We start from the raw sequence: 17,257 nt of genomic DNA, 5'->3' as shown, positions 1-17,257 counted from the left end.
TTCAATTGAGTTTGGATTGGGCTTCATCCGACCAAATTATGCTACCCATAAATCCCGGATCACGTCTCACCATCTCCTGAACCCATTCACAAAATTCTAACCTTCGATCTGGATCGTCGTCACTTAGCTGTTGCACCAGCCTTGGAATGTACACACGAAACTTGCCTTTCTTCAGAATGCGTAGCACACTACTAGCACTTACATTACTCTCACGTGCCGCTTGCCTTGAAGATTTTTGTGGCGAACGCTGAAACAGTTCCAAGACCGCAGTTGTGGAATCATCACTTGTAACTGTACGAGGTCGCCCTGATCGACCTTCGTGCACATCACACACTGTTCCATGAATTTCGAATTTCTCTCGTAGACGTGTAATTGTTAACCTTGAAGGTGGTTCTGTACCATACTCACTTCTCCACTGTCTTCGAACCGCAGCTACATTCTGAAACTTCCAGTACCACTTAATTATCTGCTTCCGTGCTTCAAAGCTCAAACACACGTCCGCCATGTTGCAGTTACTTCCTTGCCACTGTTGCCACCTGTTGAAGAAACATAACATTACTTTCTCACAGATATTTAACCTTGTAGAACGGGAAATAAATTGTCTATGACAGTTCAGAGTGTGTATACATTTTTTGACGCACCCTGTATATTCTACACCCCGTTTTCTTCGTCCTGCATGGCAAGCCATCCTGAGCTTATATTTCAACAAGATACTGGCCGCCCAGGAACGGCGAGAGTTTCTACTGCTTGTCTTCGTGCTTCCCAAACCCTGCGAGGTCGCCTCGCTGAATCTCTAACCCCAACTGAGAGCATTTGTAGCGTTATGGGCAAGGCCCTCCTACCCTCTCGGAACTTTTACGATAGAGTGCCAGCTGGACAGAATTTGGCACAATATCACTCAGGAGGACATCCAACAACTCTGTGAATCAGTGCCAAGCCGAATAGCTGCTTGCATAAGGCCCAGAGGTGGAACAAGGCGTTAGTGAGTTGCTTCGTTTATGGAGCTCTTTCTCTTGACTACATCGTCCAATTTTCTGAAATTATAATCATTTGTTTGTCTGCACACGTATATCAAATCCACCAATTTAAATAGGTAATTCTCTGTCTTTTTTGTCTTAGAGTGCATATTTGCTCCCCCAGAACCCCCAGTCACTTCCACTCCTTCGCCTATGCTACTGCTAATACATCGTTCCAAGTTAGAGTTTTTCTGAGCAATAAATGTGTAAATCGTAGGTACAGTATACCTTCGGAGCCAGTCAGCAAACAAATGTTTGGTGAGGCAGGTTGCATGATGTAAGTATACAGCAGCCCAACTGGTGCTGCTATTTGCTCTGATCCCCATAATTGTTCGTGAGCAGAAACGTAGGAGACTTTCGCAAGAAATCTGAACGTCCCCTACTACAGCCGTTCTGATGTGGAGCGTGAAGCAATTGCAACACACAGGGCACTATTTGCCGCCATTACTGTCCTGCATCATTACAGCAGGAGGTACTCTCGCATTACCATCCGCAGTAAACTGTGCTCTTTACTGGGCGTGGGTAGCTGAACGGCGCATAATTTAGCCGCTCCTTGCGTATAGCCGTATCGCCTGCGGACTTCGATGGAGATTCAAAATGGCGCCACGGAACACTGACAGACGGGCACAGATTTTAACGAAGTCCGCAGTAGCTAAAAAAACGAATAAATCGTGCTCCTCATTTCGATACTCTTAATGTTAATGAGCCGTTCCACTTGTAATGTAATTCAGGGGTCGATTAGCAAGGCATTTAGGAGAATTCTTATTTTCCGCATGTTAACGATAATCATCCGTAAAACTTTAGATAATGTGAATTTCTGCATTTCCGAAACTTTCTCCTCTCCGTAAAGTACTCTCCTTCTAGCTGTCTGCACCAGAATATTCTCTTAACGATTTTTAAAATATCCATTCCTCTGGGAAAGTTAATTCTTGAATATTTCTCAGGGAACTGCAGCCACATTCGGCTTTAAAAACGAAGGCCACCGTAGTTTTCTCCGCTTCCTGGAAGAGGAGGGAGGTCAGATATGAGTTGTAACGGGAATGTGTAAGTGAGTTAATTCGGAACTCACCATGAAATATCTTTTGTCGCATTAACAACTTTGTGGGCTAATGTGTTTGAGTGATGAAACTCAATTGCACACACGATGTTTCTTAAGGACTGTTTCGAAAAACCTTATGTAGGACGCATCCGTAGCCAAGGTCGCCAACGTACCCCCGCGCGATGGTCCTCAATTCGAAAGTAAGCCGATTCCAAACCTGGTGGTGGATGAATTTTTCATTGCCAGTCTTTCTTTGGCAAGGGGAGGAGACATGGTGGCACAAAGTTCCTGGCAACGAGTCTTCGCGCAGACGTCCTGGATTAAATTCCAAACCTCTCCGCGGTGTCTCATAAAGAGAGGGCAGGTATCATTATTGATGGTGATTCGTAAGTCTGATAGGAATTTTGATCTCGGTGGCTCCTTGCTGCTATTTCGTGAGAGTTAGGTTGTGTGTCTCAGCACTGGGTTTCATCCTCTCCTCTCTCTCCTCGTCATCGAACACAAACTCTATAAATTCATTCATTACACTCACCTTCACACCACAAAAGCCCATACAACACAACTCTCACATACCCCTTACTAAAGGGAGCACTGTGCACAGAGGAAGAATACCTTTATACGGATTACGTTAAAACGAGATATGTATATCGATATTTTACATCTGAGTAAACCAAACGTGGTTCGCCAGATGCAATACGTGTATTGCATGATGGCGCAATCTATCAATACTTTAGAAATGTTGTGGTGTGGCTTGATTAATGAGCAACCTCTGTAGGCTACTAAAGGGCAATTCCTACTCTGATGTATGAGACTAAAAATTAAATTACAGATACAATTACTCATACGTGGAAAGACTAAGGTCAGCTTCGTCACTCGGCAGCGTGACGTACCTTACTTCTATGAAGCTACTATAACTAACGCCTCATCGTACTGGGGCGTTAATTGCAAAGTATTTATTGATTATTACTTTAGAAGAAGCATGAGCGGGGAGTATTAGTCCAACAAAGTAAACAAACTGGAAAATTAAAAAGAAATCTGGTTCATTAGAATAAATGCTACAACAAGCCGTCGCATAAATTAATACATAGCATCTGTTATACCTAATACAGTTACATATGGTTCTATTCCTGAACTAGCAGTATTAAGAAAGTAACAAAATACTGCCCACCTGTTTGGTGAATGAAAACAGTAACTTACTAACTCCAGATCGCGGGTTAAATATTGGACGCGAACATAACCAATGTTGAATATTGAGCTCAGCATTATTGTCACTCTGCTATGTGGTTAATCAGAAGATCTAATGTCACACTCTTACTAGATACACGCCAAGCTGTAAGGAAAGGGAAACAGTAACACCGTACCTCGGATCGCTGAGCATAATGCATAGAGAAGAGTAGCATGTGCTTGCTGTCTCAATACTAATATTTCAGCCCCTCGCAACACCAATACCAATATCATGCATTCCTAATCTTTACTTGATTGGCAACAGAATTATCAGCCCACGGCTTGTCTAATACAAACAAATTCCAACTGGCCTCTTCCGGCTCAGCACTGCCTGCTCTCACCAACTCACAATACCATGTATCAGTCACTTGTTAGCGGTTACTCACTGTTCAGTGTCAGTTTCAGGTGTTCTAACTGTGCTACCCAAATGGATTCGTTCTCACAGGTTCTGTTGTATCTCCATACCTCCGATTCTTAATTTGTTGTTAATCTCGAGTCCACTGCTCTGCGAAACTTTCGCCTTTATTTTCTTTAACCTTGACCGTATTTCTGCGCTAAGCAATTAGTTAAGTCAGTTTAATAATTCCTCCTGCTATTCCTTTCAGCCAGACTATAAAAATTTATCTGTTACTTGCACTCAAAGAAAGTATAAGATTATCTACATTTTGTAAAGGAACCACATTACAGTTCTAAGAGTCATGTGGTGTGAATCGTAATTATTTCCGCAACCGAACAATAAACATTCTATTTAGACGTCGTGAGTGTCGCAAGATGCGCTGCGCGGTCTTGGGCGCATTGCCACGGTTCGCACGGCTTCACCGACAATTTCGAGTCCTCCCACGGGCATGGGTGTGTGTGTTGTCCTTAGCGTAAGTCAGTTTAAGTTAGATTAAGTAGTGTGTAAGCCTAGGGACCGATGACCTCAGCAGTTTGGTCCCATTTCCAAAATTTTTCGCAAGATGCTGTAAAGGTAATCCAAGTGTATTCCGTTATTGTCTTTTTTCCATGTGTTTGTTCTTTGTTTTGTTTTGATATATATCGTGCATTTACGTAATAATTGCTTCTTGTAAGTGCATGTGTCCTCTGTGAAGTCAGGAATTACGGAGAACAGACTTTTCCTTCCCCAAATCACGGAACTCCCCCGCCCCGCTCCTCTTCACCTTTGCAAATCTTTCTTTTCGATCTTTTATTGTCTGTGAGATTTTAGGGCTGAAGAACAAAACTGACATTCAGCGATTCTGTATTACACAAGTTTTTCAGTGAGTATTATGTTTTACAATGAACGTTTTATTACCTGCCTTTAAATTCTTCTCGTATTACAGAATTTGGAGGTTAACATGACTTTTGGGTGGACGATTTTCAACAGTAACTCCAATTATTTTGTGAAAATATGATATTCTTTAGTGAAGTATCAAACTACGACCATAGTTAATTTTTCATTCTCCAAGTAGTATTACACTAGTTTCCCTCATAATTGCCATGTACTGTTTTCAGACTTACGGTGTTTTCTGACATATAGTGAACCATTACCAGAAAAGCCCTTATCGTTATGAAGTTCCCAATTTCATTGTGGTTTCCGTGTTCTTGTGGTTTACTTACTTTGTAAACATGTTGCACTCGCATTTGTGTTCTAAGATTGGAAAGATGCTTATATCGTCATTACTCATATTTAAGGCATTGTGTTTTTTATTTTCTATACCTTCCACATGTTTACTATTTGTTCTTTACATATTATAAGGAAGTAAAAAACACTCACCACGAGGAAATTACATGTGACGGAAATAGGTAGATGTAAGAACAGAGAAACAGTCTTGGTTGCACAAGATCGGTTTATTTAAATTTTATCCATTAGTAAGAAATTTTGACGATTGTCTGATGATGCTTAGACCAGGCGAAACGTATCAAATGTAAAGATGAAATAAACCTATATTTTGCAACTAACACGGTTTTTTCTGTTCTAAAGACCCCTTACAGTTGCTGTAACAGTGCGACTGCCATAATTGTGGAGTGAAGTGATTTTAATCGCTAGATGTGACATACATGAACAGATAAATAGATTACAATTTCGGAAAAATTGGATGCTTTATTCAAGAGAAAAAGCTTCACTAATTGAGCAAGTCAATAATACGTTGGTCCACTCTGTCCCTTATGCAAGCAGTTGTTTAGCTTGGCATTGATTGACAGAGTTGTTGTATATCGTCCTGAGGGATATCGTGTCAAATTCTGTCTAACGGGAGTGTTAAACCGTCAAAATCCCGAGCTGGCTGGGGAACCCTGCCCTTAATGCTGCAGACGTTCTTAATTGGAGAGAGATCCGGCAATCTTTCTGGTGGAGGTAGGGTTTGGCACGGACGAAGGCAAGCAGTAGAAACTCTCACCATGTGCGGCCGGGCATTGTCTTAACTAAAACGTAAGCCAAAGATAGCTTGCCATGAAGGGCAACAGGTGCTGTAAGGATAACTCCATAGGGGTGCGTCTGTTTTTAGTCTTAGAGTTTATTTGTTCTTAAATGTTCGAATGAACACTTTTTAAATAAAATCTAATTTCGTGTGTGTCTTACCAGTCGGTGTTCATTAGAGGTGTAGAGCAGATGTAGTAGTTAGTGCCTTCAGTAGTTACAATCTTTTATTTAGCTGGCAGTATTGGTACTCGCTGTATTTCAGTAGTTCGAGTAACGAAGATTTTTGTGAGGTAAGTGATTCATGAGAGGTATAGCTTATTGTTAGTCAGGCCATTTTTTTGTAGGGATTATTGAAAGTCAGATTGCGTTGCGCTAAAAGCGTTGTGTGTCAGTTTAGTGATGATCAGAATAAGTAAAGAGAGAAATGTCTGTGAATGTTCAGTTTTGCTCAGCTGTTTGAAAATCAAATAACGTAAGAGTTTTACCAGCACAGTCATTCATAATTTTTCTAAGGGGCCGTTTTCTATGGCGATCCTGCCAGTATAACTAACTGGAATCTTCTGATTTTTTTCCTTGTAGTTTGAGTAATTAGTGTAGTTATTGTTTATTGCTAGTGCAGAATTGTAGAGAGAATTTCCTTTGTACTTGTCGTTTTTCATTGTTGTACTGTAAAACAGTTGTGGCATGCATGTAGATTTGCACCAAATATTTTGCAGCCATGGTTGCAATTAATTAGATATCATTTTCAGTGCTATGTTAATGTGTTTTCTTATTTTACTCTGCAAATTGTGCTTTTCTGTGTTATTGTGTGAAATATTGTGACAATTTGGCGTGTGAAAAACGTAATACTAGGATCCAAAGTAAACTGAGAAATGACAGTGAAGACAAGAGTAGTGTGTTAGCACCACCATGTAATGAATTAACTAATGTTCAAGGTAGTAATTTGGTAATAGTGTCTAGGGAAATGGACCAGGCAATAATTAATGGTGTAGACAGTGAAACAGCTAGTGAACAGGGTAGTATTGTCGATCGATCGGTTAGCAACAACTCGCCCCAGGAACTCGAAATGACAGGACACAATCTTGCAGATATCGTAGATTGAGGTTTTGCGTCCTCACCTTTTTCTCATTTCAGTCAAGACACATTCTCTGCTTTTCCAAATGAGAATGTTGCTGGTGCAAATGCACTGCCTAAAAGCATAAAGGCACTGGTTCCAGACACTAATATATTATTATTGCAATTAATGCAACAAATGAAACAGAATCAAAAACAAATGGAAGAAAATCAGAGACAAACACAGCAACAGCTTCAAAAGTTAGACACCACATTTGAACAAACATGTGATGGTTTAACTGTTGAGTTACTTAAAATCGAATCGAAATGTCAAAAAGTTTGTAATGACGTAAAAACACCAATTTGTGAGCATTTTCAACATATTTTTTGCTTCATGAACATGCATTACAGAATCACGAAGCAGCTATAAAAGAACTGCAAACTATTGTTCATGAAAATCACGACACCTTGCAGGCTAATATTGGCTCAGTTGCATCTACCGATTCAGTTATGTAACTTGCAAAACTCAGGAAAACTTAAAGCACACAGTAGATGCGCTAAAACTTGGTTAAGAAAGACATACAGAGGAAATCAGTTCACTGTCGGAGAAAGTAACCGAACTTTTGGATCAGTTCACTAACTTATCTACAAAGGTAGATGATGATCCGAATGACACTAGACCAGTAGCATTTACTGACACAGAAGAGTACGAACAAATTAGAAAATTCAAATAAAATCAGAATCAAATTAATACGAACACAAAAGAGAAATCCGGGAAGTACAAGATCAAGTAATACAAGAATTACATATTTCAGAGGACACTTGCACTCCAATTTGGAAAGAGGGACTTAGAAATACGGAAAAGCAACAAAATAATAACAAAGGGCATTTCGGAAATTTTGAAATAAATTGGCAACGTGCACCAAATTTTGAGTTGGAACCACCCACATGACATAACAATGACCAATATGAGACTCGCCGACATGATGACTTCGACTGTAAGCTGTTCATTACTACATGTAAATTCAAAACACTTAAGAATTCCGGCAACGACATTCATCCACAAGCATGGATTCATCAGTTCTCTCATTGTTTTCCTCCCAACTGGCCATTAGAGCACAGATTAGAATTTATGTGTGGCTATTTGGAAAATGAACCTGCTGTAAGAATGTGTTCGATCATTCGCGACTGTCAGTGGCGGAGAATTGTATCATGCCTTCCTCTCAGTGTATTGGTCTCAAGCTACTCAAGTCTGAGTAAAACATGGCATCATAATGTTGAAGCATTATGAACAGTCTGAATTTTTGAGTCCGGTGAAATATTTTGAAGACATGTCGCACAAAAATCAGTACCTGTTAAACCCATACAGCCCCTCAGAACACATCCGCATTTGCTTAATTAAATTGCCAGAACATACAAGACATTATTTTGGCAATACGATGCAAAGACAACATCGAATCTTTTCAGCGACTCTTACAAGAATTGGAAATTGACACTGACAACCAGGAGAACAACAATTACAGAACACATCAATGACAATTCTGTGACGACAGAAATAATAACTAGACATGACAAGGCTATTCTTACAACACAAATCGTGAACAAAACAGACACCACCCGTATGACAACCATTGGCAGAGTAATAATAATTGCATGGAAAAATCGCATTTCCGCAGTAATGACTATGACAGAGACAATCATAGAAACAGACAATATGGGAACCAGAACTATTATTATCAAGGGAGACAGAACAATTTCAGATGCAACAGCCCACCGTGCAGTTAAGACTCAGGGAGAAATTGTCCACCACGAGACCGACAAGAAAGAAACTATGGAAACTAACAAGACGACAGACGATGTAATCTTAACAATAGACCAGAATTCAACCAAAATTGGCGAGATGCAAACAGGGCAGTCCCTCTTGATGAGTTGAAATCCCTATAACGACAAGCGATAAAAAAAAGACAATGATTCACACCGCAGGCAGCCACGTGCGCTGGGTGGCGCAGAGAAAAATAACATAGACACTAACCTTAAGAAAAATTTTAGCATTATTTACCAACGTATACAACATGATAATTGCTTTTTAGTTGAAACTCTGCGTACTAGGAAGAGCAAAGGCTTACAACACGTTTCACATGTAAAACCGTTTATTGAGAGATGAACTGCTTTTTAACTTAGTCTTTGCCATAAAATTTTTCGCTTCATGTTACTAGTATGCTTTGTCACACTTAGAAACTGTTAACATGCAACAATGTTTTGAAGTCAACTATCCAGTCAAGAACCTAGGAAACTTATTTAGACAGTAATTACGACTCCATTGTTATAGTGAACAGGCGACACAGTGTTATTGTGTGTACATTCTTGTTTGTTAGTTGCATGATTACGTAATGACTATAGGGCTTACATACTTATACTGCTAATGACACTTTAATGCATCATTTTGGTTTACTTGAAAAGTCATTCTGGATTTAAAGTACTTTCTGAGAGATTACAGATGACTTAGTATTTGGTATGTTTGACAGCTACACGATTATATCACTATGCTGCTAATGAGTGACACAATTTACATTGTTGCTTTTGCATTGTATCTGTTTTATATCTGCATAGTTTTTCTGTATTATTCTGTAAAGTAAAACATATTTTAGTAGTTACTTTTGTGATATACACTCCTGGAAATTTAAATAAGAACACCGTCAATTCATTGTCCCAGGAAGGGGAAACTTTATTGACACATTCCTGGGGTCAGATACATCACATGATCACGCTGACAGAACCACAGGCAAATAAACACAGGCAACAGAGCATGCACAATGTCGGCACTAGTACAGTGTATATCCACCTTTCGCAGCAATGCAGGCTGCTATTCTCCCATGGAGACGATCGTAGAGATGCTGGATGTAGTCCTGTGGAACGGCTTGCCATGCCATTTCCACCTGGCGCCTCAGTTGGACCAGCGTTCGTGCTGGACGTGCAGACCGCGTGAGACGACGCTTCATCCAATCCCAAACATGCTCAATGGGGGACAGATCTGGAGATCTTGCTGGCCGGGGTAGTTGACTTACACCTTCTAGAGCACGTTGGGTGGCACGGGATACATGCGGACGTGCATTGTCCTGTTGGAACAGCAAGTTCCCTTGCCGGTCTAGGAATGGTATAACGATGGGTTCGATGACGGTTTGGATGTACCGTGCACTATTCAGTGTCCCCTCGACGATCACCAGTGGTGTACGGCCAGTGTAGGAGATCGCTCCCCACACCATGATGCCGGGTGTTGACCTGTGTGCCTCGGTCGTGTGCTGTCCTGATTGTGGCGCTCACCTGCACGGCGCCAAACACGCATACGACCATCATTGGCACCAAGGCAGAAGCGACTCTCATCGCTGAAGACGACACGTCTCCATTCGTCACTCCATTCCCGCCTGTCGCGACACCACTGGAGGCGGGCTGCACGATGTTGGGGCGTGAGCGGAAGACGGCCTAACGGTGTGCGGGACCGTAGCCCAGCTTCATGGAGACGGTTGCGAATGGTCCTCGCCGATACCCCAGGAGCAACAGTGTCCCTAATTTGCTGGGAAGTGGCGGTGCGGTCCCCTACGGCACTGCGTAGGATCCTACGGTCTTGGCGTGCATCCGTGCGTCGCTGCGGTCCGGTCCCAGGTCGACGGGCACGTGCACCTTCCGCCGACCACTGGCGACAACATCGATGTACTGTGGAGACCTCACGCCCCACGTGTTGAGCAATTCGGCGGTACGTCCACCCGGCCTCCCGCATGCCCACTATACGCCCTCGCTCAAAGTCCGTCAACTGCGCATACGGTTCACGTCCACGCTGTCGCGGCATGCTACCAGTGTTAAAGACTGCGATGGAGCTCCGTATGCCACGGCAAACTGGCTGACACTGACGGCGGCGGTGCACAAATGCTGCGCAGCTAGCGCCATTCGACGGCCAACACCGCGGTTCCTGGTGTGTCCGCTGTGCCGTGCGTGTGATCATTGCTTGTACAGCCCTCTCGCAGTGTCCGGAGCAAGTATGGTGGGCCTGACACACCGGTGTCAATGTGTTCTTTTTTTCCATTTCCAGGAGTGTAGCTACAATGAGACAGGTATTTTTCGTAACACAACTATACGTTACAGTACAGTACTTTCTTGATCACGACAGTAGCCGTAATAACTACGAGATCTATATGCATAGCATTTCACTTTTGTTTATGATGAGTTAAGTACATTGCCTTCTATAGAACTTTGCTTATGGAGGACGATAATTACGACACTTGGCACATTTTTACGGTTAAGTAACGACAGAAATTATCTTACAGCAAGACACACAGTTCAGCGCTACAGGACACGCATTTGAGTGATTAACTTTTGTACTTAAAACATTTTATTTCAAAGATTTTTGAATTACAAAGATACAGAGAAGGTTTTCGGTGAGACATTTCATTCCGTTGTTGTAATTTGTAACAACTGGGGGTATAATTACAGAGGGTACACGTTTACTTCGTGTACTAAGAATGTGGCAAGTGCTAGGAGCCCTAGCTGATATGGTATTTGCTTGTACAACTTTACACATCGGTACCATATTTCTTTAACATAGAATTACACAGCTATCTGCTTATTAAACGGAGAGGCAAACATTTCTTTGTTTGCATAGTGGAAAATATATTTTTGTGCAATGACAAGGGCCTTAAAGCAGCAGAGTTTTTTTTTTTTTTTTGGGGGGGGGGGGGGGGGGGAGGAGTGTAGATTTTATAGCCGAGACACAGAAAGTAAGGAAGTACGAAATGCACTGGAAACTGGTACTAAAACAAAAATAATAGTAATAAAGTAGTGGCCTCAGTCAGAAACCACTAGACTCAAAGGCTTAATGTGGATTCCGAACCACGGTGCGACTCGGAATTTTTCATATCAAGAAACATTGTCACAGGTGAAAAAATATTACATCTGTCTGCACATAAATGTTTCAGTGAATCTGTATGTAGCGTTCTATAAGAGAGCCTGTTTCGACTATCGAAAGTCAACAACGCTGATTGTTGCCGTAACGGCATGGTTAGTGGAACTTGCCCGCTCCGCTTGTAACTAGAATGAAGCGTAACTTCCAGAGGTGGCAGTGTGGACCACAATAAGAAAAAAAAAATCCAGTAAACGTGGGCTCTAAAATGTGAACCTGGAGATCTGTGAGCATTTGTTCATCTTCGCTATGTGAGGCAAATGTCTGCTACTGAAAGCTTTCTGCCTTCCACACTCTGACAGGTGGTAGTACACACCAAAAGCAGAAAAAAAGGTCGAGTTAACTTGCGGTCTAAAGTGCATTCTTTAAGAGCTATGAACACTTGTTCAACTTCGTTACTGTGAAACACATTTCGTACACTGGGCAAGAACTCCTAGATTTTAAGGTATGTATTTTAGAGCCCATGAATAGTGGGCGGTTTTTTCTTCTTTTGGTCCATACTACCTTCAACCAAAATAAGGAAAGCAAATAGCTTGCCTTAGAAGAGAGGTGTTTTAATTACCGAAGATGAACTAGTGCTTATAGCTCTCGAGGTTCACATTTTAGAGCACGTGTTAACTGGACTTCTTTTTCTTGTTTTGAGCAATACTACCATCGCCGAAACTTTGTTCGTGGAGTTCTGGTCCACTCTGTTTTTATACCGCGTCACATGGACGTAACGCCAATCTCGCGATAGGCAGTAAAAAAAAAAAAAAAGAAAAAAAAAGAGCGATGGAACGACAAGGAGAAACAAAGTGCCAGATGACGAAATAACAAAGTTTACTATTGGATCGTTCATAGGCGATGATAGAGCGAGTTAACAGCCGACATACCCGAGAATGCTGATCCTGTTCGCGGACTGGGAACTGTTCTGGCGTCGTAATGTAGCCTGTTTCCCGGCAGTAAGGCAGCTGTATGCAGTGGTTTTCTCAGTGCGTCATTCAGCACGCCACGACGAAATACACAAGTCTCTCTGGGAAGGAGTGTGTTATTTCATGCTACTGATGAAGCCTTAATAAACTGACGGGAAACGTGTGTGGCAGAACAGATATCTTGATTCTGAAATGGTGATAATTACGGTCTCTTAATTCAGCCAGGAAGGAAAACCGGGAAGGGATGGGCCAGTGGGGATTTTACACACTTCATTCACTGGCAGAAAACAGATGTATTTTACACAGTTTCAATCACATAGCAGCCTGTTAAGTCTTGCTCCAGCTTTCTTTGACATCTACACAAATGATCAACCACTACCTGAAGGAACACAGAGCTTCATCTATACAGATGATTGTGCTATCACCGCCCAAGCCCGCTGCTTTGAAACTGTAGAAGAGAATCCGTCCAAAGCATTGAGAGAACTGTCAGCTCACTACAGGGAAAATCAGTTGAGACCAAATCCTGGTTAAACACAGACTTGCACTGTCCATCTTAAAAACCGGCAGGCAGCTAGATCCCTCAAAATCACCTGGGAGGAAACATCACTAGAACACTGTACGTATCCCAAATACCTAGGGGTCACCCTTGACAGTGCATTAACATATAAGAGGCACTGCCTAAATACCAAGCAAAAAGTGGCATCCGGGAACAATATCAGAAAGCTAGCAGGCACAACGTAGGGAGCACACGCCAACACTGTGAGAACCTCCTCCCTTGCATTGTGTTACTCTGCCGGAGAATAAGGAAGCCCTGTGTGGTTCAATTCTTGCCATGCCGAAACAGTAGATGTTGCTCTTATTGATACTTCATCACCGGGTGCCTGAAGCCTAATCCTCTGGATAAACTGTACAGCCTCGCGGGAATTGCACCCTCCGACATCCGCCGAGAGGTAGCAGCAAAAAGTAAGGAAAAATCAGAAACTTTTGAATCTCACCCCCTATATGGCTATCAACCAGCAAACCCACGACTAAAATCCAGAAAGAGCTTCCTCAGATCTACCAAGGCGCTAGTTGGGGCACCACAGCAATACCGAATCTAACAAGTCTTACCAGTACTGTGGGATGGATTACACCAAGCGAAAGACTACCACCCGGCTACACAGAGAATTGGAGTACGTGGAGATCCCTCAACAGACTACGCTCGGGTGTTACGAAATGTAAGAGCAATTTGACTAAATGGGGTTTCCTAAGAGGAGCCGCCACTCAGTGTGAAGCAACGCAGACGACCTTATGCCTGCTCCAGTGTACCCAATGTCCAGCAACATGCACGACAGAAGACCTGCTACATGCAACGCCAAATGCAACAGAAGTCGCTAACTTCTGGGAGGCAAAAGTTTAAATAATTGTGTTGTAAATATATATACACACGGCATGTTAATATTGTAAATTATTTTATACATCGTAAATGATTCTGACACGAATAAATAAAGTCTTTTTTCATTAATACAAAGGCGAAGAAAAGAGAAAGTCATTTAAGACTGAATGCTAATTTAAATAATTAACAGAAAAATTTAAAGGTAATTTAACACCCAAAAAAATTCAATATTTTTAATGCAAAGACACGCCCTATATACGGCACAGAATGTAATAAACCTAGAGGCGCAATAGAGGCAGACGTAAATCTAAACAACAGCACCCGAACAGAGCAGAACGACCTTAATCATAAAATGGTGAGAATAAAACAATTTAAACTTGACCGAATAAAACAGCCTTAACACTATAGTCAAAAACAATGAAAACCAATTTAACTCCATTACCTAGGCAAGATAAACTTAAACCCAGGAAAACACGTCAATTGAAGATTTAACACCTTTTTTTTAGTAACACAAGAGTAACTAAGTTACAGATTGAGGTATGTGTTGAGGCCCCAACGCATATCAAAATTTGATTAAGGTGAAGGCCACTAACTAAAGGATACAAATTCAGGATTGTTCCAAGTATAAACTTAGGTTGAACAGGAACATTAAGCAGTGGGGCTGCGGCTGGAGGAAAGAGAACGAAAGAAAGACAGCGGCGAGACCTGCCGAGTGTATGCTCTCCAAATGACGTAAATATCTGGCTAAGGAAGCCGACGGGGCATTAAGTGGGGCCTGATCCTACTATCACGTACCAGCACTAGAGTACAAGAGATTATTAACGACAGTTCCTGCTACACAAATACTTTTAATCAGACACGATTCTAACATGCAACCGTGCATCAAATAAATACTCATAGGGTTGAATTAATCTAAACTCTTATCAAAACCATGACAATTTAACTGTCTTTTAACAAGTTGACTAAAGCATATCCATGCTGGAGCAGACTAAAATTTTTATTAGCCACGTAAATAATACAGACGCATTATGTAAGTTCTTAGACAAGATGGGCCTTTTGTACTATCTTCAAAGAAACCAGAATACAAAACAAAATTATATAGAGGCCAATAAAACTGCAAAACAGACACACATTCTGACACGAACAGTTAATCATCCATGGGGACTGCTAATGCTAAACGTTTTACTGGACCACCAACTGAAAATTACGTGAAAAATTATTTCCTTTAAAAATCAGAAGAATTAAGGGAAGACAGACAACAACAGGTGATGCATATACTAATGCACACTCCCAACATTTAAAATAAGTTTTCTTCTGCAACACGGCGCTTAGCACTGGCTGAAGGTACACAAGCACCACTGATATATTAGTTTAACACATAAAAAAATTGTAACGAGATATTAGCCAATAAGTCAGTTTAAAATGTCTACCAGTCCTTGGAATCACAGGCCAAAATGACAGTGAACACTGTGCTGACAAGTTGGCACTCTTCTGATAAATCACAGCGCAAGCCCCGTCGGTGCTCAATATGGGGTAACATGACCACAATATTTGTCGCCCACCAACGGCTAGTACCATGGAGAAGAGGCCCCACGGAAAGCTCATTACAGCTTCATTCCTCAGCACATCCTGCCCACCAAACCGGCCACCACGCCCGGAGCCACCACACCAGAGGGCGCAGCACTCCAACGGCACCATGTTAGTCTAAGATCGTATGAATACTGATATCAATACATTGCGAGAAAGACGCCACGGCTCAGATTCAATCGAACACAGGTGGTCCTGACCTATAAAGCGTTAACTTAATATTCATAGCAACTGACAATTGTTACATCAACTGTTTTAAAGATGGCGTAAAATATTGATGCTTCGCAAAAAAAAAAAAAAAAAAAACTAATATTCGAAATTTGAGAATTATTAGAAATTAGCTTGTGAGAACAACAACAGCACGAAAAATACCGTTCTTATTAAGTGAAGAGGAGAGTTTGTTTGTAGTTGTCTTGAATTGTGTACATACAAAATAAATAAATAAATAAATAAAAAAAAAAAAGAAATGATATGCAGCTTGTCCAATTTATCAAAAAGTCTAGGATCTAAAAGCCAGAGATCTCCTGGGAGGGACCTTCTTGCGGGGAGTGTTCCACATAATACATTATCTTTAGATTGTGTGTCAAATAGAAATATAACGAAGCCTCTGAATGCACTTGAGACTGATCAGTAATTAATACGAGGGTAATCCCAAAAGTAAGGTCTCCTACATAGACCTGTTTATTTCGCAATGGTTTACATCGGTTTACAGCTTGAACATTTAGTTATTTCTCAACATAATCACAATATCTGTCGATGCATTTTTGTAGACGCTTTGGCAGTTTTTGTATGCCCATGTCATACCAGCTCGCCGCCATGCTGTTGAGAAAGTTATGAACCTCTTCTTTCACCTCGTCGTCGAAGCTGAATTGTTTCCGGCCAAATGTTCGTTTAACGTAGAGAACAGGTGATAGTAATCGGACTATAGGGTGGGTGGGTGATTATGTTCCACTGAAACTGTTGCAGGAGAGCAACTGTTTGCCGAGCGATGTGTGGGCGAGCATTGTCATGGAGAATGTGTACGCCCTTGCTCAACATTCCTCTTCTCCCCTTCTGAATTGTCCGTTTGAGTTTTTGTAGAGACTCACAGTACCTGTCAGCGTTAATTGTGGTCCTAGCGATTCAGCTCCGGCGACGTGGTGAAAGGAGAGGTTCATAAATTCCTGAACAGCATGGCAGCGAGCTGGTATGACATGGGCATATAAAAACCGCCACAGTGTCTACAAAAATGTATCGACAGAAATGGTGACTATGTCGAAAAATAGCTAATGTTCAAGCCGTAAACTGATGTAAAGCATTGTAGACATAAATAGGTCCACGTACTTATAAAAAAAATAGGAGACCTTACTTTTGGGATTACCCTCGTATCAAAGCGGGACAAGAACTGCAGCTGATAAAATTCTCCACATTACTCCTGTTTTCTGTTGGTTCCACGAACTGTATTACTTCCCCACCACGAGAAAACATGTAAAATTTTGACAGGCTATATAGCCCGATATTGTTTGCTTGATTGAAGTTCACATTAGGAGGTTTCCCATGACTGCGTTTCATCTGGTTCGAACTTCGGCTTAAATTATCCATTCTTCCTCTGGCTTCTGAAACGAACTCCCTAAGATCAGGAAATATCCGAGCATGAAACTTTGCTGTGAATTCTAGAGTCTGATATTTAATGAGAATTTGGACCCTTCGAGTCTGTCTGC

The 17,257-nt window shown here is 41.5% G+C and overlaps 1 protein-coding gene across 1 annotated transcript in view; it reads right to left on the bottom strand.

Annotated features, from left to right (window-relative positions):
• LOC126417091 (uncharacterized) overlaps positions 1-15,668 on the bottom strand; it is a 33,976-nt gene extending 18,308 nt beyond the window's left edge. The window contains exon 1 of the mRNA XM_050084986.1: positions 15,533-15,668. Coding sequence (XP_049940943.1) covers positions 15,533-15,668 — 136 coding nt within the window. The remainder of the gene's footprint in view (positions 1-15,532) is intronic.
• Between the last annotated feature and the right edge of the window lie 1,589 nt (positions 15,669-17,257).

The sequence above is a fragment of the Schistocerca serialis genome, chromosome 8, assembly GCF_023864345.2.
Source record: "Schistocerca serialis cubense isolate TAMUIC-IGC-003099 chromosome 8, iqSchSeri2.2, whole genome shotgun sequence".
In the NCBI taxonomy this organism is placed as follows: Eukaryota; Metazoa; Arthropoda; class Insecta; order Orthoptera; family Acrididae; genus Schistocerca; species Schistocerca serialis.
This window is presented reverse-complemented; position numbering and strand designations above follow the sequence as displayed.